Raw genomic sequence first — 26,540 nt, forward strand, 5'->3', positions numbered from 1 at the left:
TTTTGGATGTACCATTACAGCTGGTGTGAAGCTCCATCTTGTGGCGTAAATTTGTTACCACACTATACTGGGCTTAATAGAAAAAGTAGCAAATACCTCTTGCTCAATGGTATCAGTGCTAGAAAATGCTGGACTATCAGGCAGCATGTTGTTGATGTTTAGCCGCATTTTAGTCTGCATTTTAGTCTGCAAGCAGAGCTAGTCTTGATTTTTGAAGCTCTGGGCAGCACTAAAGAAGCATAGTGTCTGTTCGATACCAGGATGTGCATGCGCATTCTGCTCTGCATCTGCTCTAACCAGAAATATTATCTGTCTACATCACTTAATTCACAGCTGTCATGCTAGAAGAAGTTCTCTCATTGTATGGCCCAGAGGTACAATGCTTTATACAGCAATTCCAGGTGATTTCTTTAAAGAAACAAAACCTGTTCTTTTAGAGCATACCTAAGTTCTGATATTAGATTGAACACGTGACTTTTCTATTACATGTCCTCAGGATGAGTGTAGTCTATTTTTGTTGTTTGGATTTCTAGCAAGGTCTAAAGGGTAATTAAGCTGGCTTAATACACTTGCTCTTCAGAACTTTTTTTTTTGCAGGGGTGGGGTGGGATACGTAAGGGGATATAATGTAATCAGAGCAGATTAAAATGTTTTTAGAAGTTTTTCTTTTTCTGTGACTTTTCTGATTCCACTTATGTCTTAAATACATTGAAATTGATATTAAAATAGAAGTATATGCATAGAAGTTGAAGCCAGTACTACTACTGTCTTACAAGTATATATATATATGTATGAATAAAGTAATCACGAGGCAGACCTGGAAAAGGTCAGTTCTAAGGAACTTGCTGCACTCTGTATTCATTAGAGTTCAGGATAAAGGATGCTATTTATTTTTGTTACCTCTTTTCCTGTCTTAAACTCAATAGTTTATTTACCTCACTTACCTGTTACTCCTTATCTTCAAGCTGTAAACTCTGCAATAGCACCTGTTATTTACTGTGACTGTGTAACTGTTGGGTTTCAGATCTTGTCCATCTTCTGACTGTTAGCACGTTCCAAACGTTTTTGTACTAACCTTATTATTTAAAGTATAGGTCATCTAGGTTCTTGGAGCAGATATTAAATAAACTCTTGTAAGAGCAAATATTTTTTGTACGATTCTTCCTTCTAACTCTAGACAGATCTTTTAATCTAGCTCTAGACAGACCCAGGGAATCCCTTGCAGAATCAGAACTTGATTTCAAATGGGAGTTTCTGCTAGAGGGTTGCTGGAGAAAACACAATTTTCCACGGGACTCCAAAACCTCTCTGCTATTCCAGGATGTTATGAGGGTCAGCACTCAGGTAAAGGACTTGTGTTTTCTGTTTAATGGCTTAGTTGAAACACGAGCTATATAAGGATGAAAACAAAAATCGCTGAACCAGTGTGTTTGTCTCTACCACATATAATGTAAATTCACTGAAGCAGTGAATAGATTTAAGTAGCTGAAAGTCTTAAAAAGCTGTTAAAAAAAAAAAACTATAATTCTCAGAGAGCAATTACTGCTAACAAATGACAAAGGAAGCATTACTTATTTCGACTTCATTTCTGTTATTTGAAGTTTGTTTTATTGTTGGTTTTAGCGAGATGATGCTTTTACAGATTCAGGGGTAATGCCACTGAACTCCATCTTGACAGAGCAACAAAATAACTCCAAAACAGGCTAAAGCAATAAATATCAAACCATTCAATCTAAAATGTATAAATATAAAAGTCATTTCTGAAAATGTAGGAAAAACAGGAAGCCATTTTTCTCTTTTGACCACTTATTTAGCAACTTGTTATTGTCCATCTGTATCACCTCAGATCCAGCACAATTATCTTTATGTCTTTTCCAACCACGTGGGTACATGGCTGCAGAAGAAATCAATGCATTACTCACAAATAAGTTTCAGTAAAATTGCGTATTTTAGACAATAGTTTCTTTTTAATTTTCTGAGCCTGCTTAATGTGCTATATATTCAACTTGGACTATACCTATCACTGTGCCTGTTTACAGGCAAACCTTACCTTCGCAGGTGTAGACTGCTGAATAAAAGGACTACAACATGGAAACAGAAAATTTCTACAGAGGATATAGTTTAGTGCTTGGCTTCTGAAGCAGATTATAGTTCAGTGCTATGCTTTACATATCACAGCATGGGATATCTGAAAGGGAGAGAGAAGGAGCTGCGTGTTGCATTAGATCAGGTGCATGGAGGGCAACAGCAAGGGAAGCATAAACTCTGTTCTCTTTCTGCAGTAGCTTCAGCTATCTGCCCACTTTTTTTTTTTTTTTTTAAGCATTTAGGACTAGCTTGTGTCTTTAGCCACAGCCTTTCTCTAAGTAACAGCATGTGTTGAATCTGTGGATAAGAGCTTTTTTTAAGAAACCTGACAGATGCATGTTAGATTTGTTCTAGTCAGGTTTCAGGAAGCTTCCTATATTAACACCCCTGATATTTTTCCTCCAGGAAAAATGTCTGTGATCTTACTGTTCTTACTGGCAGATAAATATGTTTTGGGGATTGTACTTGCAAGGATATTTGTTTGATATGTGATACCAGCAATGCATCTACTGTTTATAAATGTGCTAAAGTGGCCAGTAACTTAATTTGTAAACTAAGTCAGTAAAGGACTACCCAAAAGAGCTTATCTGGAACAAAAGCATAAATATTTTTTCTGACTTGGACTACCTTCTCAATACCCCTAGGGTCAATGATGTAAGAACAAAGCAAAACACATAAACTCTCCTTGAGTAGTACTGATATTCTGGAAGTTCTAAAAAAATACTTCTTTTTGGTAAAGTCATCTTTTAGTATTACTTGCTCTTAATCATTTTACTTTGAGTTAGAGGTATGACTAGTTGTCTATTTTAACAGAGTCTCATTTAAAAAAAAAAAATCTTAATTATTCAAAGATAAATATGGTTTTCTTCCAGATAGCAGTGGCATTTCTGATAATTCTGAATGACTATACAGTTCAGTCATTCATATAGTATATCATGCTATTACAACATTAAAAGATGTGGTAGTTACTGAGAAAAGCTTATTGAGAAGCTGCAAGAAAATGGGAAATGAAGGAAATGGATTTAATCTACTCATAATTGCACTTTTTAGCAGCTGGGATGTTCTGGTGGGACAACACAATTGTTTTTTGTTTAAAAACTGAAGCACTCAGGAACAACTCCTACTTGAATCTGTGGCTTTTGCTTCTTCTGAAAACAACTGATAGCAACTGCTTCTGGCTGTCCACTATCTCAATAGCAGTGTGTAACAAAAGTCATGTCAGGGCTGCTACCAACTGCTTGAACAGATTCCTGATGTCTGCCTTTGTCAGAGAAGTATGCATAAGGAGTTATTAAGATGGGGGAAAGTATAAGGAAACCTAATCTGAAGCAGCTACAATTTCTGCTTGCATTAGAACCACGGGAAAGAATTTGAATAGTCAAAAACATACCAGATTATATAGATTATATACTTACATTAAATAACCTAGGATCCTTTGTATGTGGATGGAATCCCTTCTTTTTACAGGCAGAAACTTCAAGCATGCCAGCATTAGTAAGTCTGAAGATGCCAGTGCTGGAAAGCAAAAGGTGGAACTACTGTTATTTATTGTCCCCATAATACAACTGCACATATTCACATACTTAGCTAAACAGAAGGACAATGTGAGGGTACTCAATAACCTCTGATATACTGGAGCTAAGGTTGGGTTGAACCTTATAGGAGTCACCTTGCAGTGAAGGGAGACGCGGTGAGGAAATGGGGGGAGAAGACAAAATACTTGGTGCTATTCCTATTAGGCAGTTTAGCCCACTAAGGCAGGAGGTAAATTCATATAGGAACAGCCACATAGCATCCATGTCTGCTCTGGATTGCATTTCACTCACTGAACTCTAGAGGGGCAACACAAAAAGAACAGCCTTGAAGCCCTGTAAGTAGCTACTGGGAGTATACATCCTCCCCAATCACTCTTCTAGGTAGCTTTAGGTAATCAAGTAATACAAAGCACTACAAAAAAAACACTGCTGAATATATATGATCTAACACTCTACTTTGAGTACAGAATAAGTAGTTTAAAAACAAACAAACAAAAACAAACCACACATCTATTAAAAAAAAAAAAAAAAAACAACACTGCCTCTACAGATCGACTCAAAGGCCTGGCTTTGGAGGGATATTGAATCTATATTCAGGTAAGAAGTCTCCATGAAATCAACATTATTTTGTCAGATGAAAAAGATTTGGAAACTGAGAAAACAAAAGCATGAAGCATTTATTGCATTATTTATTTACATACGCTTGGGATCTTGCTTAGACCAACGAAAGCAGCATACTGGTAAGTAAGGACCTCTTTTGACACATGTAGATGATGCTTTGGCACAGAGTACTGCTGTGCATATCACAGATGCATAAAGAATCCTACCTCAAAGCGTGCCAATATGCTGTAACTGTTTCTCAACAAAATGCTCCATAGATACTCATCTACAGCACAGTCACAGCTGGCCACAAAATCTGACCAGAGTCTAGTCCTGTTAGCAACATTTTTGCTGCATTTAGGGTGCAGTAGAAGCAGCTTGACACTTCCAGTTCCAAAAAAGAGATACACCAAAATCTAAGAAATATCTAGTGAGGATGTATCAAAGTGTAGCCCAATATGTAGTACTGAATTATAAAGTATTATATATTATACATCATATCATTTAATATATAAATGTATAATAAACATTATATATAGTATAAACATATATGCTTATATATAAAATATATATAATTATTATTATATAATATTATATATATAATATTATATAATATATATATATAATGTATATAACACTTATAAAGCATTACTGCTGATTGCTATCTATTTGATTTACCATGGCCACACCTAAACCTATGCTTATTTTCACAAAAAAGTAATCACCTAAAAACCGCAGGACAAGATCTGATCAATTAATGTTACAGACAGCAGTAGCAGACGAGCAAAAGCTATGAAAGCAGTTTACAAGGCCAGAGATTTCTGAAGGTATGCAAACGCTGCTGCTCAAAGTCACAAAGCCTAATGTTCATGCACTTATCACTCAAGCTTTATTTACAGCTCTGCTACCTGAATGGCCCATATGGGAAGTTGGCCAACTATAATAGGAGTCATCTATGTGGGCAGAAGACCAGAAAGGCAGGCTGAAGACAGGTACAAACTAAACAACGGAGTTAGCCACAGAGACTTGCAATGTCAAGCACACCAAAGAATCATCACATAGTTGTCAAAGTTGGAAGGAACCTCTGATAATTTGGTCAAAACTCCCTGCTCAAGTAGAATCACCTTGAGCAAGTTGCCAAGGACCTTATTCCACTCAATTTTATCTCCAAGGATGGAGACTTAACAATGTTTCTGTATAGCCTATTACATTGTAAATCTTCACATCATTTGTTATACAGTTCCAGGTTTTTCCACATACTTACTGCTTGCATTTTATGAAATACGAAAATAGGACCTTAATAGGGAAAGTGTCCTTTATCTTTCTACTCCCAAAACTGCAATTTTCATATCATCCTACAAATTTCTAGTCACAGAAATGTCTTACCCTTCCATTTCCTTCATCAGACAGAATGACAAGAGCTCTGTGGTAAGCCACAGGCAATGAAGTCTACAGTAAAACAGCTCCTGTTATTACTACTTGGTTAAGTAGAGTATAAAAATAAATCAAAGTTTAAAACCTGGAGCTACAAACGGGGGAGGAGAGAGAAGCCAGAAACAATACTGTGCATACAGACTGACTGGAATGCAAGTCTAAACAGACTAAAGAAAAACTCATGATATGCCCATTCCTGTCCTTCACCCCAGTTGACATGTGCTGTTTGCATTTGATCACATTTTAAGATAAGGAGTGGGGGACTATATCTCCATATTACTTACAAAAATCAGAACTCACTCGTTATGTTTTGGTGAACAAACAATCGCAATGGCCTCTGGTAACATTAGCTGGTAAGAACAATGCGTATGAAGATCAACGCTGGATAAGAATGCAGTTTGTGTTGGATGTGTCTACAAAAAGGAAGGGAAAACTCAACATCATGAAATACTCCTTATAAGTCAAGCTCAACATGCATTCGAGAAGAAACAATAATTTTTAACTCATAAATGCATCAGTACTTTCCCCAGATTGGTTTCTTAATTTACGATTAACCCAGATTCTACATTGCTAGAGTAGCTTTTCATTATGAAGTTCATGGGAACACATTCATGCCCAGATGTACAAGCAGTTTTCTCATCATGGTGGGGAAAAAAAGTAGAATGAAGAAGCATAGGACAAAAGGGAAATTACTTGATTGTTCAAAATCTCTAAGAGTGAAATCACACTCCACGTAATTAATACAGAATTTAAGCAACACAGTACCCCCAAAACTTTGAAAGGATTTTGAATACAATGGAAAAGAAATAGCATTAGAATGTAATAAAATACCCACAAACAGACATAAACAAAAGTTGCAATGGCAAAAGCAGGCTCTATTGTGTAAACAGGATGCCTCAACTTCATAGATTAAGAGATTCTCATTATCTGCGGAGAACATTAAAGTTCATTTACATCACTATGATTAGAATTAGGTGAGCAAATTCATTTGTATTATGCCAGTTATTTCTTTATTTTTTTTTTACAGAGTTGTTTACATATAGTATGCAGAGCTGATGCAGAAAGCCAGAATCTGTGAGATATACATACATGGATCCAGCCCAAAGTGAGGAGATCATACTGATCCTGAATACCAAATAATTCTTCCACATTCTCCATGTCACAGTAGTCTGGTCCTGCAGATTGCTTTGGCACTATTACATGGGTAATAGTAAATTCATTGTGTGTCTGTAAAAAAAAAAGTTGAGATAACTTAGAGTGAAACAATTGAACTACTGAATAAACGCTGAATGAGAATCTGAAGCAGGTCTGCCTTTCAGCTAAACCAAAGTGGTGTATCTGCAGTGACTGCCACATCACTACCTGACCTAGTACACCTGAAAAGTACGCTGACCTAGTACACCTGAAAACATGCCCTAGCATGTTATCATGGAAACATACAGGGTATCATGAATAACAGCATAAGATTGTTGTATTGAAATGGTCACAGAAACCACTGTGAAAAAGATGTCATTTAAAAAAAATAAAAACATTGGAATGAAAAGAGGTTTGAGAATTATTATTTTCTGTGCACCTTGGAACATCACTACTCTTGCTATTCTTTCTCTTTACGTGATTTAAATACAACTGGACATCATCTTCAAAATTCTTTGTATGTCAGCATTAGTCATGACATTTTTCCCTGCTCTGAAAGGACACTGCTATCTAGGTCAAGGGAAAAATAAAACAGGAAAAAAAAAATAAAAAAAATGAAAATCAGATGTTCTACAGGTTGATAGGGGTGGTGGTTTCTTTTCTGTTCTGTTGCTGTTATGAATTTGATGACCCCAGTAGATTCTAACAGTCTTTATATTCCATTGTCCTGTAACTAAACCTCACTTAGCTTAGATGAATGCTAAGAAAGTACTTGAAAAAGCCTGTATTGTACAGCATACTGAAAAAAATTAAAATTTATGACAACAGCAGGGTTCTTTGATCAAGTATTCCCCCAATAAGGGGAGCTGCAGGCCACACTGGTGAAGTGACCACTCAGGTTATAATATGATGTTAGTTACATTAAAGACTAATTGTTTAAATCTTCTTTTGCTCTGAAGTCAGCATATTACAGGAAAATATTACACTACCAAAAATGTCTTCCCCATATGAATTTGAAGATTGAACTGTACCAGTTTTCCACAGAGAATTCCACATGTCTCTATTCCTCTTAATGTATTTGCCTCTGCTAGCAGCAGAAATTTGTGACAGAGATCCCTGGGTAAAATTACACCTCTGAGTGCTTCAGCCAATTGAGCTAACAAACAAACAAAACCAAAAAGAGAGAGACAGAGAGAGAGAGAGAAATAAAAAGGCATATGTAGCTTACACAGTGAAGTTCCTTAAAATAAGGCAATATACACAGTTACAGGAAATTATTAAAGATTAAGGAATTATCACATCACACATTTCTAATGAGACTACATCTACAGTGCAAGCACGTCATGCCAAAGTGAGGTATAACCTAGCTAGCATGCATCTGAGGTGACAGTGAGTTGATCCCATTTAATAGGCCAGGGTTTTTCAAAAAGCCTCTCTGACTGAGACCCCTGCAGGTTCTGCTTCTGTTCCCTTGAAGCCCTTGACAATATTCAGACTTCGTTCCATAGGAAAACTGAGGTTCCATCTCCATTTACTGGCACTCAGATGGAAAATGTGAATTTTTTTTCTCTTAAAACAAGGAAAATATATAGAACTGTTGTGTGTACATTAACCTATTCATGCTTATTTTGCTACAGACACACTCAAAGGGAATAAATCATAGAATCATTTAGGTTGGAAAAGACCTTTAAGATCATCAAGTCCAACCATCATCATATGCATATACAATGTGTGGACTGCTATAAGCAGACAAAGAGTACAAAATCTGTGCACTTACTCTGAACAGAACTTAAAGCAGCTGCTGGCTTTAGGGCCCGGTTTACTGGAGGTGAATGTCCAGTTGAGCCACTCTTCTCATTTTTTTCAAGCAATGTGGTAGATAAGGAACTGTTCTCAGGTACAGAAATACAAGATAGCATACTTCCATCTATCTGTTCAGACATAACCATGCTGTCTTTAATTTTCTGATCCCGAGCTAGTTCTTGCTTCTTAAGTTGATCCTCAAAGAATTGAAACTGTTCTGATTCAAGCTGCTGTTGCCGCATGTGTGCGATTCTTTTCTTCTCTGCCTCTATTAGCCTCTGCTGTTCTAGTTTCTTCAGAAATTCAGTTTTACATTTGTTCTGAAACATGCAAAACAGTTACATTCTCAGAATTTTATATATATACATATAAACTACAAAAATGAGAGGAAAGAAGCAATACAATTGTTCAACAAAACCATCAAACCCTGCCATTAACATTTAAAAGCCTTTTGAAACCTGTTGGCTGAAGTGCCAAATACAGCTCTGGCCCCCAGAGCAGCAAGATATGGAATGGAACACCACAAGCAAGGAAGCTTCCAACACAAAGCTTGCAGCATGCCTACCTATGATGCTCTGTGTTTTATTTCAGTAGTGAGAGCACATGCCTTATTAAGCCACTGCAATATAGGCAGTGAAGGAGTTTTCAGAACAGTGGTGGTAAAGAGATGAGAAGTCCTTACAACTTGCAGTGCAGCAAGAGATCCACATGCACATTGCTTTTCTGGGTAGATTTCATAATCCATGTTATTACCTGATTTGTTGCTTGTTGTTGCTGTTTGGATATGTCAATTTTCTCCTGCTTCTTTCTTTCCTTAGCCTTCCCTGGATTGCTCCTTGTACTGACAGGGGCTTATCTCAACTCTCTGTGCATGCCCTCCCCACTTTCAGACACATTTAATGCCATCTCTGCCACCTGTCTGGGCTCTGCCCCCAGTCCCCAGGCCAACTGCTCTTCCAGATAGGGAAGCTTCAGGTTTCAACAGTTTTTCCTACCCCCATTACAGGGAGAGCACCAAGCATCTTTAAAAGCAAATAAGAAAACTGGAACAAAGTCATTTCTTATCATCCCAAATATAATGCGAAAGTAAGCCTCAAACAAATCAGTGACAGGATTTTTTTTTATTTTTTTTTTTTGGTGTGGTGGTTTCCTTTTTTTTTTTTCCCCCTCTCCATAATTCCCTAGGTCCATTTCATGGGAAGGAAAGAAAAGATATTTTTTCCCCAGACACTCTTTTCCAAGACAAGTTTTTAAAACTGCAGATCCTGTCTTCATTGACTTCATTACAAATATGCAGGTATTTACTGTTACTTAAAGACTCAAACGGGATAAATTGAAATTAACAAATTCAGGGTCAACAGGTGTTTTCTATATACTTACAAAAATCTCTGAAAAATACCGTCTATAAAATTGAACCAGAGTGTACTGAAGACCTATTCTGATTTTCTTTGACTATCAATATGTAAATATGACAGAACATGCATTTCCAAGCTCACATGTGCATTACTTATTTTCAAATGATCAACTGATCACATTCTGAGACATGAAAAGTCATTCTAAACAGTCTGCTGGGTGACTATGGTCTTGCAGAACTGCTATTTTACTGCTTTATTTTTAAGAATTTTTATACAATAGAAAAATATTCATACAACAACGATTTCATAACCACATAAAACTTACTTTGTTTTGCATGTATTCTTGATACTCTAAGTTATACTTCTTTAAAAGATCTCTCTTCAGTTCATCTGTCCGTGGAAATGCAACCTCCTTCAGTTTCTTTAGGTGGGGTGGGATGGGGTAGGGTAGAAAGACAGGTAAGTTAACTTTTTACTTCATAAAAGGACCACCTGAAAACCACACTCATCTGTAATATGGATTTAAAAATAAAAAATAATAAAAAAATACTGCTCTTCTCCCAGGAAAGAAAATAAGAAATACACAATAAATCATCAGCTTATTAAGCTTAGTACATTGATTTCAAATAATGCCGTATTAGTTTCTATCAGTGAAAGGAGTTACCTATAACAAGACTACTTGCTATCTTAGGAAAAGATCATTTTTTCTAGTGATCTGTTATCTGTCTTGTTTAACAGGTGTGTGATAACCAACATTTTTGATGTAGATGTGTTTTATAAAAAAAACTAGGGCCAACTACTATTTCAGAAATATACTTGTGTTTCCAACAATGTACCGACTTATTCAGAGACCATTCTTGTTCTCCTTATAGAATGATAAATTAACTTTCAGTAATGATCAAGTGGTTAAACCAAAATAAAACATAAATGACTTGACAAAGTTATCAGAATTTCAAACTGCATTGGCTGCCTTGGACTACGTTTGCACTGGGAGAAAAGGACTGATAGGAAAGAATAGAAATAGAGGAAAGATTTCTTGAAGTTCAGGAAACAGTAACCCTACCTTAATAATAACTTGTTTCTCTGGTACTGCACATTGGTGATAGTCTCGGTGACTGGGCAGTTTTTCCACAAACAAGCTAGAAAATTAAACAGCATGTTTGTCTTAGTAACCAGAGGAATAACTACATTAGCTTTTACTTTGGCAGAGAAATCAGTTTCACAAGTTATAACTGTTAGACATCGAATTCCACATGACTCCAAGCAGGTTTCTATACGTTCATTTGTTTAAATTACCACTTAATCTCTTGTACGGACTTGTATGGACACAGAGGATAATGACAGGAGCTTATTTTCTACACCTGAATATATTGTGTTTCTCTTTAGTAGTGGGCTTGATTAAAACAGGATTAACTAGAACTCAGCACCTGAAAAAAAAAACCACCATGGCCAGTGTTACTAAATCTTATTTCTGCTGTCTTAATCTGTCTCCTTAGCTGAAATGCTGAATCTTAAATAAAGCGCTGACTATCATTAAAGTAGTTATTTTTACCAGACTAAGCTGCACAGCTAACTGCAGTATTATTAACCCATCCAGACATCTAAATTATCACAGAATTGTCAATGCTTAGCTGCAGAAAAGTTTAGGATTCTCAGCTGCTAATAATTTTTTCTGCAATTTATGCAATGTTCACCTCCAGACCCTCTTTATAGAGATACATACATTTAAAACAAAGTCGAATAAGAAAGATTTGGCTTAGTTTTTCAGAGTATGATGAAAATTAGGGGAGGGAAGGAGGTTTCTTATTGTTAAAAAAAATAATTTAAGATATGCATACTTTTAGAAGTATCAAAACAAACTAACCAATCCTACAGCAAAGCTAGCTAGACAAAAAGTTTAAATCTGCTATCAATATATTTTTCCAAAAAAAATATGCTCAAACTGCTTGGGGATGAAAACTAAAAAGAAAGGCAAAAATCTTTTTTTTTTTTTTTTTTTTTTTTAAATAGCGCTGTGCAATATTATCATCGATGTCCCGATTTTTGTACAGCTTACAGTATAGTAAACTTCAGCCTTTGTAAATGAGGTTAATTCACACTTGCCAGTTAAGAGACAGATAAGAATATTACCCTAACAGTTGAGATGAAATTGTAAAAAAGATGGGTTAGAGTAAAGATCTCTAAAGAGCACAGCTATTCTGCAAGAAAACAGTAAACATTGTTCTCCTGATCTAAAGGGTTGCCCCATTATCACTGCAAATCTTCGTTTTAATTTACTCAGAACTGTAAGCTCTAATGACCACAAACTTTTTCTTACGTTATGAACTTGTTATAAAAAACAAAAGCATTCTCCAGGTTTCCCTCCTCCATATATACTGATGCCATTCGCTCCATCTCTACTCCAGATCTAAAGTAACGACGTGGAGTGATGTCTTCATTGATTGTGATATTGCTGCCAAGTTTGCTTAAGGCACGTACTCTCTCTTCTGGGGTTACAGAGATGTCTGTATGGTCAGGAATAGCTACTAGCTTTTTCTGAAAAAGAACAGAGATTAGCAAGGAGAGCCAGATACTACAATTCTCTTTCAGTAAATGATGTCATTCAAGAAACTCAAGGGAAATCTTCAGCTTCTCAAAATAGGTATCAGTTTCCTCACTACTAGCAACAGTTAAAATATTTTAATGTTTCTCAATTGCAATAAAAGTAAAAAATTATCTTATCCCTCTCCTCAAATCTTCTCCCTCTCAATGCATACATATAAAAGGAAAAAAAAACAACAGTAAACCTCAGCAGAAGTGATCAAAAATAACAGTGCGTCCTCTTCAGAATCCCCCAAATATGAAATTCGGTAAGGTTCTACCTTAAGTTACTAAAATAATCTGCATGACTAAGCCAACTACTGTTATATGTTATATTGGATATGACTCCTGGGTACAGGTCACCTAACAAAAAGCAGTATGTTTTCCTGGTTAATCAACAGTTAATTTTACAGTTTCAGAGGAAGCAGAGTCGAAGAACCTAAAAGTGATTCTACTGAAGAAGAAGCAGAGTTGCTTATTGTAATCATTACCTTCCTGTTAAGTGGTTAAATTAAGTGGCTACTGCAAGTTGTTTCGCCTTATGTTGTTGTAAAGGTTTACTTTTTCTATTCAAAACATTTACTTCAACTTCTTAGAACCGTGATCACTGAAACAAGCTAAATCCCCATAAGCCAAACACATGGAAATAAAATTCCAATGAAACCAAGCAGAACATGTGAGGAACTTGCAGAATTTGAGAAAACAGCCTTCCAGCTGACAGCAGCACTGCTAAACAGGTCTTAAATTGTTGCTTATTTGAAAGAGGGTGCTAAGCCATTAAAGCATTTTTCGTAATACATACCAAGGAACTAATACTGAATGGTTGTTCCACGTTGTTCTCTGTCTGCAAACCAAGATCGCTCTTTTTCTCAGAAGTCTCCATCTTACTGTGAAGGACAGGATGACTGAAGTATCAATCAGTTCAATATTTGCAGCAGGCTGCCTCTGAGTCTATTAGTCCAAGGGAAACTTAACAGCAATATGTTGATTGTGGTTGGGTGCTGGAAGAAATAGGACAAGTCATTCAGATTAAAAATACATTCAAATGTCACATCAGTCTGCATGCCTGCACCCACTCATCACTTCAGTATCACAATACTTACATACTTAATAACAATCTAGAATTTAGGAGACATCTAGAATTTAAGGTAGGAATGCATGAGGCCTTGCAGGACACTTGTGCGCTAGTTGACCTAACATTATTACAGAGGATTCAAATGCAAATTATTTCTACAATTTTAACAGTAACTTGAAAAAAAACAACAAACAACAACGCAACCAAGAAGCACAAACACACAAGCAAGCCAACTTTCAAGCATTAAGTGAAAAAAACTTCAAAGGCTAAGCACAAAATCTGCTTCCTTGAGCATATGTTTTGACAAACATATTTATAAACAGCATCAATCTAGCACCTTTTTTCCTGCTACGCCTATAATTATAAATAAAACTTAGCACATAAACTCATATCAGTAATATAACATACAGGAAATATTTCAAGCACTCTGTGCTCCACCTGTACAACTTGCTGACTTCAACACCACTCAAAACACAATGAAATATGACAAGTTGACTGATGGTAGTCGATCCTTGCACAGCTCTGAACAAGTAAAGACAAATATTTAGACATGGCATGGTCATCATAAAAAAAGGGAAATTAATTATTTAAATTACACTGGAAATATGAAAATGAAGCTGCTAATGTGGCCTTTCACTTTTGAGCTCTCAATCCAAACAGATCTGATTCCAAATGTCAAAGACACTTCATATATTGCAATCCATATGCTTTATGCTTTCACAGAAGCATAAACAGAGGGTTCAGCGAAGATACTTTCTCGGCACATCCTTCTCTAAAAGCAATTCTGGGTTAGAGGAGAACAATCCTAACACATTTTAGCTGGCTCCTAAAGTATTGATTTCTGTATTTGGGTCTTCATTTTTCTCAAAACTAACAACATCTATCTATTAGGTCAGCCTTTACTTTTAATCTTTAGTGTTAATGTTATAACCAAATGTTAGAGGAGACATTACATTCACTTAAGCAAGATGCTTTCTTTAAAATAATCAGAATCATCCTGTTTCTTTGTAATGGTACACTTACTGAATCAACCTTACCCCGTTTTTATGTATGACCTAATCTCAAGTAATATATTCTTGTTTGACTTTACAACCCTGCTTTGCATTTTCAAGATTTTTATTCTCTTCATCTGGTATCTCACAGACCTGTGAATGCAATTTCAAGGCCAGCTTCTTTCAATTCAAGGCATTCAAAACACTTGCATGATTTGTGATACCCTTTTGGAAAGAAAAAAATAGAGCTTGGCTTATGCACTCAAAATATCAACATTAGCTGAGGTGGTAGCACTGATGGAAAAAGTTCTCTAAACAATTTCATTTTATAAAGATGGAGCTCTGGTGTAAACTGGATTAGCTTGGCAGGAAAGCCCTACTCATTGCCAATTCACAGGCTGCAGAAAGATCTCATGGGACCATGATAATGAAATATTTTTGCTTTAGTATATACCAAAGCTATGTTTATAGTGCCTTGTGGCTAGTTCCACTTGAGAGCCTTCTTAGTTGGAAAATGGTAGCCATGGTAGGCTGTGAAAGGAGAGGACTACAAGCCAGGTCAGCACAGAGCTCACATTAGTTTTCTGTCCCTGTAGCTCAGATGCTCAGAACAAATCTTCAGTAAGAGGCTGCATTCATATGTTCTGTGTGGCTTAGGAACATTAATAAAACAAACAAACAAGGAAAAGCACTCTCAGAACTAAAAAGCATGTATTTTAAAACCACTTATTCCCTTATCCATCATTTGCAGATTTAAAATATTTTTCTTAGTTCCCCTAATAGCAACTGGGAGATCCACAATGACTGACTGGAAGGCTGGCTTTGATCTAAGGTATGCATATAACTATGACATGCTGCAAAATGGTCTAGACGTTCAATTTATTCCAGAAAATACTGTTCAAAATTAAAGGGTGCAGAAATGTATTTTTATTCAATTCCTATTTCAATTACTTCTATTTCAATTAGCAGTTCTTATAGAAGAAAACTGCTTTTCAAACACTGTCCTTATGGACTTTCTACAACATCCAGCATGGAAACAGTCAAAGGAGGGGATATGGGTTATATGCTTCTTTCAACTGTTAACACAGCTTGAAGACTTTTCAGCCTAGTGGGTAGACAAGTGGAAAAATCTTAGTGTAGCAAGTAGGGAACACAGAAACCACCATTTTTATTTTATTTTATTTTTTGCTAGCATTCTCAAATAAGTCCTTGCTAAAGAAGCTTGTGGTATCCCCCAGCCAAAATCTTTTGAACTGGCAGAAGAAGGTATCACAGAACCCCTTACTTGCAAACATTTCTCATTTAAATTTTTAACAAAAAGAATCATTAATAATAAGAAAAAAAAAAAAAGCTAACGATGGTTATTTTAAACAAGAGACATCTGGTAACAGCAGAAACTCACACTTCCTCAAAAGTGTGCCAGGGCTTTGAAAAGCTGAAGCAGCCCTGCAGAGAGCAAGGCACCGAGCACAGTCAGGTCACCGCGCGAGGGGTTAGCAAAAAAATTGCCTCAGATAAAAGAGGAAACGGACTTTTTAAACTTAGCTTCAGGAGCATGTTAACACCCAGACATTTTAAATGAAGAAGAAATACTAGGATGAATTTGTATCATGTTTACAAAAATGCAAAACAAGATTCAAATGCATTAGTTATTACAAGTGGCTGCATAGTTAAAAAAAAAAAAAGGAAAAAGAGTCCTAAAAAGATCATTTGCTGCTTTATGATCGCACTACTATATATTACCCTTAACATGCAGGCACACTGGCCAGAATTATAAATCATTAAAAGGCAGAAGATTAAGCTTTACTAAAACCACCCCCACAAACACATTTGTCAGTTCCCCGGTATGCCTCCACGCATAATGTTCCTCATGCTGCAGCTTTGCACTCTTGCCCTTGCCATATTTTTTTCTACCTCTGCTTTGTTGACAATAGTGACTTCAAGGCGAGTTATATCTAACCTAAATTCAAGTTAAGTAGACTCATTTTAATTAACTACTTCCTTTGAGTGATTTCTCAGCTCAGGACGTACGGAAGGTGGTAGAAAGGTGGAGGTGGTGACTGACAGACTGCCCCTTTCAGAGGGCATGACTGGCAGGAGCTGGCTTTAAAAATGCCCCCTATGAACTTGTACAGAGTCTACCAAGAGCTGCCCAGTCCTGAGCAATGACTACTTACCTTGTGGAATAAACACATACTTTACTCTACAAGAGCAAAGACAAAGGCAAGTAGGAGACCTCTCCATGTAACTGAAACTAACTATATTCAGATATACAAAATAGTTATGCAAATACAGTAAACCACAATCCAGCCCCAAGCATGTGGGATAAGTAGCAACACCAGCATGGAGCTGTCAGAGTCTGTTAGAGTGTGAAGTGCTCTAAATTCTAAGAGTAAACATATTTTTCTGCTATCCGATTTCAGGCACTCCAGCTAATTTAGAGGGACATAGGTAACATCTGGTTAAGAAGAAATGTCTGTAGATTTAGCATGCTAAGTTTTCTCTAATGATGAACTTTCTGAAAATCATTATAAGAATATAAGAATGTAACATCCACTCAACAGTTAAGATATTTTTCCTAATTTAATCAGACACTCCTTACCAAATCCCATTTCCATCTCAAAAAGAAAACCACTTATTTTCCTATTCAATCCACGTTATTATACTACAGATTAATTATTCTGAAAATCCAGCTTAATTAAATCAAAGGCCTTCAGCCACAGGAAACAGAGCAAAGCAAGAACTTTAAATGGCATTAAAATCATTCTTTCTGTTCAGGCTAACAAGCATGGTACCAAGTGAAAGCAGAATGAAAGACAGCAATTTTATCAGGAAGTATTGCATATTTAAGCAAATAGCACATCAAACTACATACAGTATTTCAAGATCATCAAAAGTCGAGAGTAAGCTAACGAGACAGAGGTGGTAATGAGAAGATGAACACACGCTCATGGGTTTTCTGAGAGGTACAACACCATAATTCACCACAAATTCTCCAACACCCTCACAGGATGCTGCACTGGCATGTTTGTAACTGTCAGTGTGGGTGGACGTGGACAAACAAGAGCCCCTTTGCCTGTGCACATCCTCAGCTGATTCTGGAAGCTACAGAAGCGTGCCCTGTGATAGCGAAAGGCGGTACGCAGGGCTATACAGCAGGGCCAATTAGCTCCGGTGCAGTACCAAGCTAACAAAGCCCCACAGCTTGTGCTTGCGATGCCTGTGTGGGACCAGCTCACAGTCTGGGCAGAAGGAGTGTGTACCACCTCTGCTCAGAGCTGGGCAGGCTCCGAAACGCCCCGGGAGCACAACCCGGCCACGTGCGACCTGCGAGCACAGCCAGGCCGCATGGCCAGGCTCTGACGGGTCCTGCTGGGGAAGGCACGGCCCGGTGGGGGGCTTGGGGTGACAGCAGCCCTGAGACCCTTGGGCTGCAGAAGCACCAGGATGGGTTTCCCCTCCTTGCTCTGGCCTTGAGGTCGCTTTTCTTTCTTCTGTCTTCACAAGAGTTTTTTAGATATTGAATGAGCTTTTTAGATTTATAAACAAGTAACGGCCTGCCTTAACAATGTATTAGTTTAATCATTAGTTTCCACTTTCCCCCCTTGTAACATACTTTTTCAATTTCAAGGGTCTTGCTTAGTCATAACACGCTGATTTCACTACTCCAGCAGCTCTTGTCAATAGTTAGAATGCTGGTCTTACTAAAAAGCTGCATTAAACAGATCACTGGTAAAATTTTCCACAGCACTTTTTAATGCACTGGCTATGATTCTGTTAAAAAATAACAGTGACCTTATTCTTTGCCTATTTTAGTAGTAAATTATTTTAGAAATATCCATCCTTTGCTATTTTGGTGGAATTAGAGCCCAGATGTGATGCCCATAGAAACCATTCACTTCAGTTCATCGTGATTAGGGTCTAGAAATATTTGCTAGTAAAAGATCTAAAACATGGCACAGTTCCACTTTTTATAAGCTACTCCTGAGAGCACTGCTCTACATTCTTTCTATGATAAAAAAAGAAAAAGGTTACTTTAATACTGCAATAAGAAACTAAAACAGTAATAGTCTGTTTTACTACTCTATCAGGTGTGATGACTATAGAATAAAGATGTCTCAAACCACAGAGCCCGTCCTCACTAAAATAGTCAAATTAGCAAGTGCAAAAACACCTTTTAACTGCCAATAATAGAATTCAATTGTCTCAGCAAACCCAAAATAGAGCACATCCAGTCATTGCTACATGAAGATAAATGACTGTTTCATGCCAACAAGTCATGCAGATACCTATACTTGTGTGTTTTGAAGTGGATGTAAACTGTCTTTAGTGAAATACAGGCACCTATCTCATTCAAGCCCTTTTTGAAATGTCAAGCATATTGGTACAGAACATAATCATTTACACACACACGGGTTTGATGTAAAATATGCTAAAAACAGCTTAAACAGCAAACTGCCTTCTGTTGGTTCTCTCCAAAAAGAAACAGCATGTTTATCTGTCAGCATGTTTTTTGAAACAACAGTTCCCCATTACAACAAGTGATTCAGCTACTATAGTAAGTAGCCTCTTCTGGAAAAAAAAAAAAAAAAACACACCACAACAACAAAGCACTGAATGTCATAGCAAGATCATTCTCTTTTGCAGAGAAAAAAAAAAATCCCACAACTAACACAAAACAACAGAAGGGCCTTTCAGAGAGAAGCACCACAAGGAACCATTTGCTGACAACCCCACATCATTCAATGGAGAAGTTGCTCTTCATAGTAGGAGCTACCAGTCTTGGCACTAGAAAAGCCTGTCTCAGTAACGGTTCATAATTTAACACTGCCTCTCGGCCCTGTGGCTACGTTTAAAGAGCATTGACAAGATCTCCTCCTAGGCTTCACTAGTACCTACAGGCACCTGCTGAGCTACACAATGCTTACTCCTGGTTGTGGGTCATGGTTATATCCTTGTTTTCTTCTCCTGTGAAGGACCAGTCCCACATACCTCCCCAGATGCTGCCTAAAGGTCTTTCTGGAGACTGTTGGTGGTGTACAAGCAGTATCATCTTTACCCCCTTCGGTACTGAGAGGGAGAAATCATGTGCAGAGATCTTCCATGCACTGATCTGCCAAACCCGAATGTTCCCTGTATGGTTACACCACTCATTGCTCAATCTTACATCACAAAATTGAGCTTTATTTTCATCTAAACAAGATGAATTACAAGAATGTGTTTTTCAACAGCTAAAAAAGTGAGAACAATTCTTTGAAGACTTTTAAAGTTGCTCAGCAAACATTTGGTTGACTGCAGTTTGTGAATGTAGCTACTTCCATACCATCGGCTGTTTTCTAAGGACAGTTTTCCCTTTGGAACAGATACAAACATTACTGCATTAAGAAACCACTTCAATAAAATTAGATTGCTATCAGGTCTGCTGAGAATCTGATAAACCACTACAACAAGCAAATAATGCCCAACATGACACATGAAAGAACTGTTTTCTCATCTACGCTTTCTGTTCCTGGTAAGGAAGAAAATCATACAACACAAATGCATGTGCAAAGTCTCTTATCTTTACCCATGGGTAATAAAGTCCATCTCATTATTTCCCCTTCCACAAAAAGGAAGCACACATAAAGAAAACCTCACTTGCCGTCTCAAGCAGTAACTCAAAACTGACAGTTTATTCCACCACTCAGACCTCTTCCACTTTGCCATGATCTTAATTTAGGATCAGTTTCTTTCGGTTTCTCCCTAACATCTGGCACTTACCTATTCAGCTGGCAGGACACTGATCCAACCGACGGAGGTTAACTGCTGATGGTCAGTGACTGAGATGGGAGGGTTGTGCTGATGCATGTTTTAAACTTAGGGTATCAGTAAGTTGACTACGAAACTGAATTAATCACTTTGGGGAGAAGCACCACCACTACAAAGACTATGACTGCGGAACCCACAGACATTTCCCATCACTTCAGAGTACAAAGGGCTCTGACCCGCATCTATTTTCTCATTCCTTTTTACACAGACTGTTTTGAAGTCAAGATCTGCTACGTCTGTGCTACTGTTACGTAACCCTGTGCACTTGTGCTGTATGTGATAATGATGGCTCGCTACCTGATTTATTAATATGCTCTGTCTACACCAATTATTAGCTGCTTTTAAGGGAATGTCTGGAAAAACAGACCGGAGGTTCTGAACACCAAAACATGCACCTGTGAACCAGCAGCCTGTGAACTCAGATGGTTCTTTGTCTTGTGGTTTCTTCTGTCAAAACAAAACACAATTTCTCCCTCTCCCTTTTTGGTAGCACCATTCAATTTCAGCAGAAAAGCAATTTTGATGTAACTGATAAAGTATCACCAGAACAACTGGATTTACAGATCAGTAGCATTTTTAGGCAGTGACTGAAATATACTTATGCAACACAGGACAGCATCTCTCCAATAACCCATTAAAAGGATATTTTAGGCATTGCATAGAGAAACAGTGCTCTATTCTTCCTTTAGGAAATCCACAACAGTCCCCCATAAAAGTTAGTGTACCTGGGCATATTAAGCCAGAAGAGGGAAGAAACAAAAGAAATGCCTATTATTATATGATTTGTTCTTTGATGGTTCAGCTGACATACTGAAGCAAGATACCTGCAACACATATCATCATGGATAAAACTAACTTCCATCATGAAGACAAGAAGCTGTGTTGCCAAGGGAAACAAATGAGAGGCTAAGATCAGCACAGAGGTCTGCAACACTTCAGAGATTTCCAAGAAAGAGAGAAAGCATGATTACTTGCAAATTCTCAGGTTTCACAGATTTCCTGCCTGTAGCCCTACTTTTCTCAGAGACAAAGCCTCAGGAAGGTTTAGAAGTCTTCCTGTTCTTCCTATAAAAGACAACAGTTTGACAGTATTTGCTACTTAATTCTGTAACAGTTTGACATTCCATAACCTCTAATTAGGACACTTGTTAATAGGGCAAGTAACCAGCTGCAACAATCAATTTCTGTTTCTACTGGATGACAAATTCCTATCCTGCCTTATTTGTTATGGCTCATAACATAGGTAACAAAAAAGGGAGAATTAAGTTTAGCAGATATTTTTGACACAAATTCACAGTTCACCTCATGTCTTTTAAATTATCTGTAAAGAATGATGCCTGTCTTGTGGCCTCAAATCTGGAAGAAAAGAAAAAAAAACAACACAAATTGGGGCATTACTTCAATGGATTCTGATTGTTTTGTGCACTAATGGTTAAGTGAACAAAGTGCTGGTAAAAAAACTGATAGTGCTATTACCTACAGGAAGAAGTGTAGTCAACTAACACAAGTAACCACCTAACCAGGCATAAGCATCATGCTGCAGAAACATACATAAATACTACAGAAACATACAAGATACTACAGTTTGTTGATTTCATAATGAAGTCTTTGACCTCCTGCTCTGACCTAGCTGGAGGATCTCTCATGCTATGAGTATATGGAAAAAAAAAAAAACAGGAATGTCTGACTTTATACGAAGAATTTGATGTGCTTTAGTCCTTTTTTTTTTTTCTACTTGTAAAAAAAAAAAAAGTATCTTACAATACATATTTTCTCTTTTGTAAGTTTGCTAAGATTAACAATGATAAGCATGTGCTTTATAGGGGCACTGAATGTAACTCAAGCAGCCCTGTAAGCTGGTTTTACTTTGGCTCAATTATCCAGGGTCTCAAAGTTAATAGCACAGTGATGTGCAGTTAACTCATACACATGCAGCTCAACAGGCTGTTCATCCCAGTGATAGGCACAGCCTATCTCTGAGCCAAAATAATTTCCAAATTCATCGTTTGTCCCTTCAGGATGAGTCTGATGATCTTTACAGCCTATCCAAGCTCTGTTCCTTATCAATGGAAAGGGCTAGAAATCTCTGAAGGCCTTCTGACTGTGATTTGGAGACACTAAAGGATGGAGGCACTTTCTGCAATGATTATGTAGAGAGCCCACTGCCTCCCTAACACACTTCAACACATTGCATGCTGAACTGTCAGTCATATAGAACTACCAATAGGAAGTGGTGGGCAAAGGGTCGTGTCTGAGTAGGTGCCTGACTCACGGCATCACACGAGGTATCATCATCCACATATGATTCAAAATGGTGGATCTTTATAAGAGGGATGCCTGTGCAGCAAGAGTACTAAGCCACCGTGACCCTTCAGGCACCAGATCATTCAGGATCTGTACTGTGTTGGCATGATCACTTGCTTTCAGGGACCGATACTTCTAGTTACAATGAAAACTTTGACCAGAAAATATGTTTTATGGCAAGGCAATCAAAACATTACATGTTTATTAAAATTTGGTAGACAAAGACTTTCATTACAGGTCAGCAACCTAAGTTTCAGCACACAAACTGGATGTGTAACCTTTGATATAGAAATAAAATATCAGGAGTCAGATAAGGCCAAGGAAAAAAAAAAACAAAAACAAAACCTATGCATACAAGTTAGGCAAACAGAGACCAAACATTTCTTACTATACTGCATTTGCTCAGTGTCTTCATGTGTAAGTCACCTTGCAACTCCTGCAGCAGTTGAAGATTTCGTGACACCCCTCACCTTGTACTCTCCCCCAGCATGGTGATTAACTTCCAGGAAGTGACTTACGGCCTAATCTTGAACTTACTTAGACACATAAAGGAAACCATGAGAAATGCCTTCACAGTGTTCTCATTGATCAAGACACCAAACCCTGTTTTTAAACATAATACTGAAAAATAAAATTCCTGCAATTACAACTGCTTAAAATATTACAGAAGAAACATAAACATGAATTTTGCACCTGTACTATAGCACTTGCAAACAAAGCTTTCCACTCTGTTCCATGATCTAGGGATCTCTGGATTGGTCCACAATGGCCTCTGATTCAGTTAATACCCTGAGCACACAGATATACAGTACACAAGACAGAAATGCATTTGGGGCTTCAGAAAATCCAGCTGTTACAGAGAAATATGCTATGTTGCCTCAGCAACATTCACAACAAACCTAGACTGCCTCCTCCTAGGGGTACTTCATGAAATTATGGATCTGTACCCCATTTTCTAGGACCTGCTGGTCCAAAGCAATTTATTAAAAACATGTGACTCCAGCTTGGACAGTCAGCCACTTCAGCCTACAATGAGGAGAAACCCAGTTGTGAAGACAGGAGTTCCTCCAAATTGCCCTGAGGAAAGAAGCCCCAGGAGCCACCAGCCACCCAAGACCACGTAACCCCACCACCGTTCTTTTTCAGCATGAAGCGTGCCCATGACCTCCCGGACACATAGGCAGAACCACATGCACATTAAACAAAAGAAATTCCCAACCAAAAGGACTTCCCCTAGAAGAGACTTTGCCTCGCCCTTCTGAAAAGGGAAAGTGCATCCACGCCTTGGAGACATCACGTTGTGCTGCTTGCTGTGCTATGGGGAGGCAACTTAGGTCCTGCGGAGATACCGTAGGTACAAAACGCAGCACACGAGCAGAAACACCTTACGAGAGGATTACAGACGGCCAAGCAACGCACCCCCCACCTTTTTTTTTAAAAAAAAAAAAACCTTTCACTTTATGTTCCGAGCTACACGGAATAGACGCCTACAAGCGGGGTGCCGGCACCCCATCCTTCCCTCCCACCTCACCTGCCTCCCTCCTCACCTCTCGGCTCCGCTGGGCGCCGCTCCGCAGGCTCGGGGGGTTCGCAGCAGCGGCAGCTCCCGCCCCACCGGGCCCGGGGCTGCCTGCGGGCACCGCTACCCCGGCCGCGGGCACCGACCGCGAGGGCGGCAGCTGCTTCCAGCGGGGCCGGGCGAGGCGAGGGGCTCCCCGCGGAGCGGAGCGGCTCGCAACGCCCTGCGCTGCCGCAGCCGCAGCCGGGTCACGGAGCGGGGCGAAGGGAGGAGCCAGCGCCGGCAGAGCCGCCGGGCCGCGTGCCTGCCCTGCGGCCGCGGGCGCCGCCGTGCCGCGGGGCCGCCGTTGCAGCCCAACGGCCGCCGGGGCTGAGGGGGGCGAGGGCAGGGGGCTGCGGCCACTCCCGCACCCCCGGCGGGGCTCGCCGGGCCTCGTCCCCTCCCCGCCTGCCGAGGGCCCGCCGCCATTTCGGTCGGGAGGCTGTGGGGGCCGAGCCCCGAGCCGGGCGGGAGCAGAGTTACCGAGGGGAGAGGCCGTGGTCAGCGTGCTGCTTGCAGAAGGGCTCCAAGGCTGCGGAGCTGAAGCTGGAACAAGGCGAACGTTTGGTGCAGCAAGGGAGCTGGCAGCGCCCAGTGGCACTGAGAGAGGCTTAAGCAGCGTGTCAGGGGACAGATTCTCTGCTCACCCTGCCAGCCTGCTCTGTCTTGCCTTGGTTGCTTGCATATTTCCAACTGGTGGTTCACAAAATGTGGAATCAGGTGTTATAAAATAAAGTCTTCAGTTTGCCCCATGGTGTGTGTTATATATGGAGTGGTAATTCGTGTCGACAAAATGGTTGATATTAGTAAAGAAGGGGGAGATGTGGTAATGTGGCCATAGGGGTCGGAAAGCCCTGTGGTTGATGATAACATTAGACTCTGAACGATGAGGCCATCAGGAATGTAAAAGAGTAGAGGGAGCAAAGAAGGGTGATTCAGGAGGCTCCATGCAGTCTCAGGGTTGCTTGTTCTCCAGCCATTAAGGCATGGAAGTTTCTGGGTGTTTGCTGTTGCTGTTATATGCAAAGTTGTTTGACCAATGAAAAATTGTTTTGAAAAGGACTGCTGTGGAGAGAAGGGTATAAGAGGGGAGCCTGCCCTCAAGATAAAAAAAAAAGAAGGCAACACAATGAAGTTATGTCATCAATAAAGAAGTAGGAAGAAGGAATGAAAAGGAACAGGCTAGCAGGACAGAGACCAAGACGGGAACAGGCACTTTGATTGCCTCATGAATATGGGTTCAGCCAAACTCAGCAAACCACTCAGAGAAGCTCGTACAGGAAGTCTTTGGAAATAGGCATGCTGGAGCTGGGAAGAAGCTCAAGCTGAGAGAAGTGGACCCATACACACAACTGCCCCTCGCTGGTAAGCAGCTGCACATTATGGGGAATCATACGTTCTTAGAAACAAAGACTGTCCTGGTAACCTTACAGCTTATTCTCCTTATTAACAGTCAGACAGTTTATGATCCTGAAATATGGGACCAAATTGAGGTCAAGGTGTGGGACTCTGCTACTAAAAACGACAAGGTAGCAGCGGGACTGCTCGGCACCTGGCGAGCAGTCTCTGAGGCCTTAAAGAGCCATGTGGGACCACAATCACAAACGTGTGGTTTGCCAGATAGTGAGGGAGCTGCGGGCTCCTTTACTGATCTGACTGCTACGCCATGGGCCCTTCCGCTGCTACAGCCATCGAAGGCTTTTGCTGTTACGCCCCCTGCTGACCTGGATGTGCCTTTTGACCCAGGCCCTGTTGGCCTTGAAAAGGAGATGGATACGCTTTTCTTCGATTCGGGAAGAACAGGATACATAAGGCCCGAAGACTGAGTTGCTTGACAACTTAAAGCAAGACATATTGTTCAAAAGGAATGGAAAACGGAGACTTGTTTGTAATCAAGAAAAGGAATGGAAAATGGAGACTGTTAAGTCATGGAATTTAAAGGATTGTTTGTTACCTTTTCTGATTGTACATATGTATAGGCGTACTTGGTTTTAGTATGTAAAAGCAATGTTATGTTTGTGTGTGTGTGTTGGTGGAGCGTAGACTCCCCGCACAACCAGCGCTGTTTACTTGCCTTTTATGCCTTTTATAAATATTCCTTTTATAAATATTACTAAATTCAGATTGAGTTGAGACTTCATTTATAACAGTGTGGTTTCTTGGTGCTGGGGGGACTGTTGAGTTAAGCCCAGCCTGACGCAGAGGAGCATGGGCTCCTCGCAGTGCTGCAGGGGTGACAGTCTTGTGAGGGGAGGTATAAAGGGTGGGTTTTTT

General features: G+C 39.2%; 1 protein-coding gene across 4 annotated transcripts; it reads right to left on the minus strand.

Annotated features, from left to right (window-relative positions):
- Positions 1-107: 107 nt before the first annotated feature.
- On the minus strand, positions 108-24,791 carry STAMBPL1 (STAM binding protein like 1). 4 transcript variants are annotated; one of them, XM_082764848.1, is made up of 11 exons: positions 24,256-24,791; positions 13,332-13,530; positions 12,267-12,484; positions 11,013-11,088; positions 10,275-10,370; positions 8,569-8,914; positions 7,823-7,947; positions 6,747-6,884; positions 5,958-6,070; positions 3,504-3,603; positions 108-1,894 (listed from the first exon to the last, which is right to left on the minus strand). In XM_082764848.1, exons 2-11 carry the CDS (start codon positions 13,410-13,412, stop codon positions 1,838-1,840), a joined length of 1,350 nt encoding a protein of 449 aa, XP_082620974.1. In that variant the 5' UTR covers positions 13,413-13,530; positions 24,256-24,791; the 3' UTR covers positions 108-1,837. The 4 variants fall into 4 exon arrangements, with proteins under 4 accessions (XP_082620974.1, XP_082620975.1, XP_082620976.1 ...); XM_082764849.1 differs by lacking the exon at positions 24,256-24,791 and adding an exon at positions 14,013-14,087; XM_082764850.1 differs by lacking the exon at positions 108-1,894 and having other exon boundaries at positions 1,902-3,603.
- Positions 24,792-26,540: the final 1,749 nt, after the last annotated feature.

Source organism: Aythya marila, assembly GCF_965140915.1.
Source record: "Aythya marila genome assembly, chromosome: 7".
Classification (NCBI taxonomy): domain Eukaryota; kingdom Metazoa; phylum Chordata; class Aves; order Anseriformes; family Anatidae; genus Aythya; species Aythya marila.

Excerpts from the sequence above, each read along its gene's own strand:
- STAMBPL1 (XM_082764848.1), bottom strand. The coding sequence starts at position 13,412 with ATGGAGACTTCTGAGAAAAAGAGCGATCTTGGTTTGCAGACAGAGAAC. Across the intron at positions 12,485-13,331 it reads CATTCAGTATTAGTTCCTTG|AAAAAGCTAGTAGCTATTCC; the intron begins GTATGTATTACG and ends GTTCTTTTTCAG. Across the intron at positions 6,071-6,746 it reads TCACTTTGGGCTGGATCCAT|ACACATCCAACACAAACTGC; the intron begins GTATGTATATCT and ends TCCTTTTTGTAG.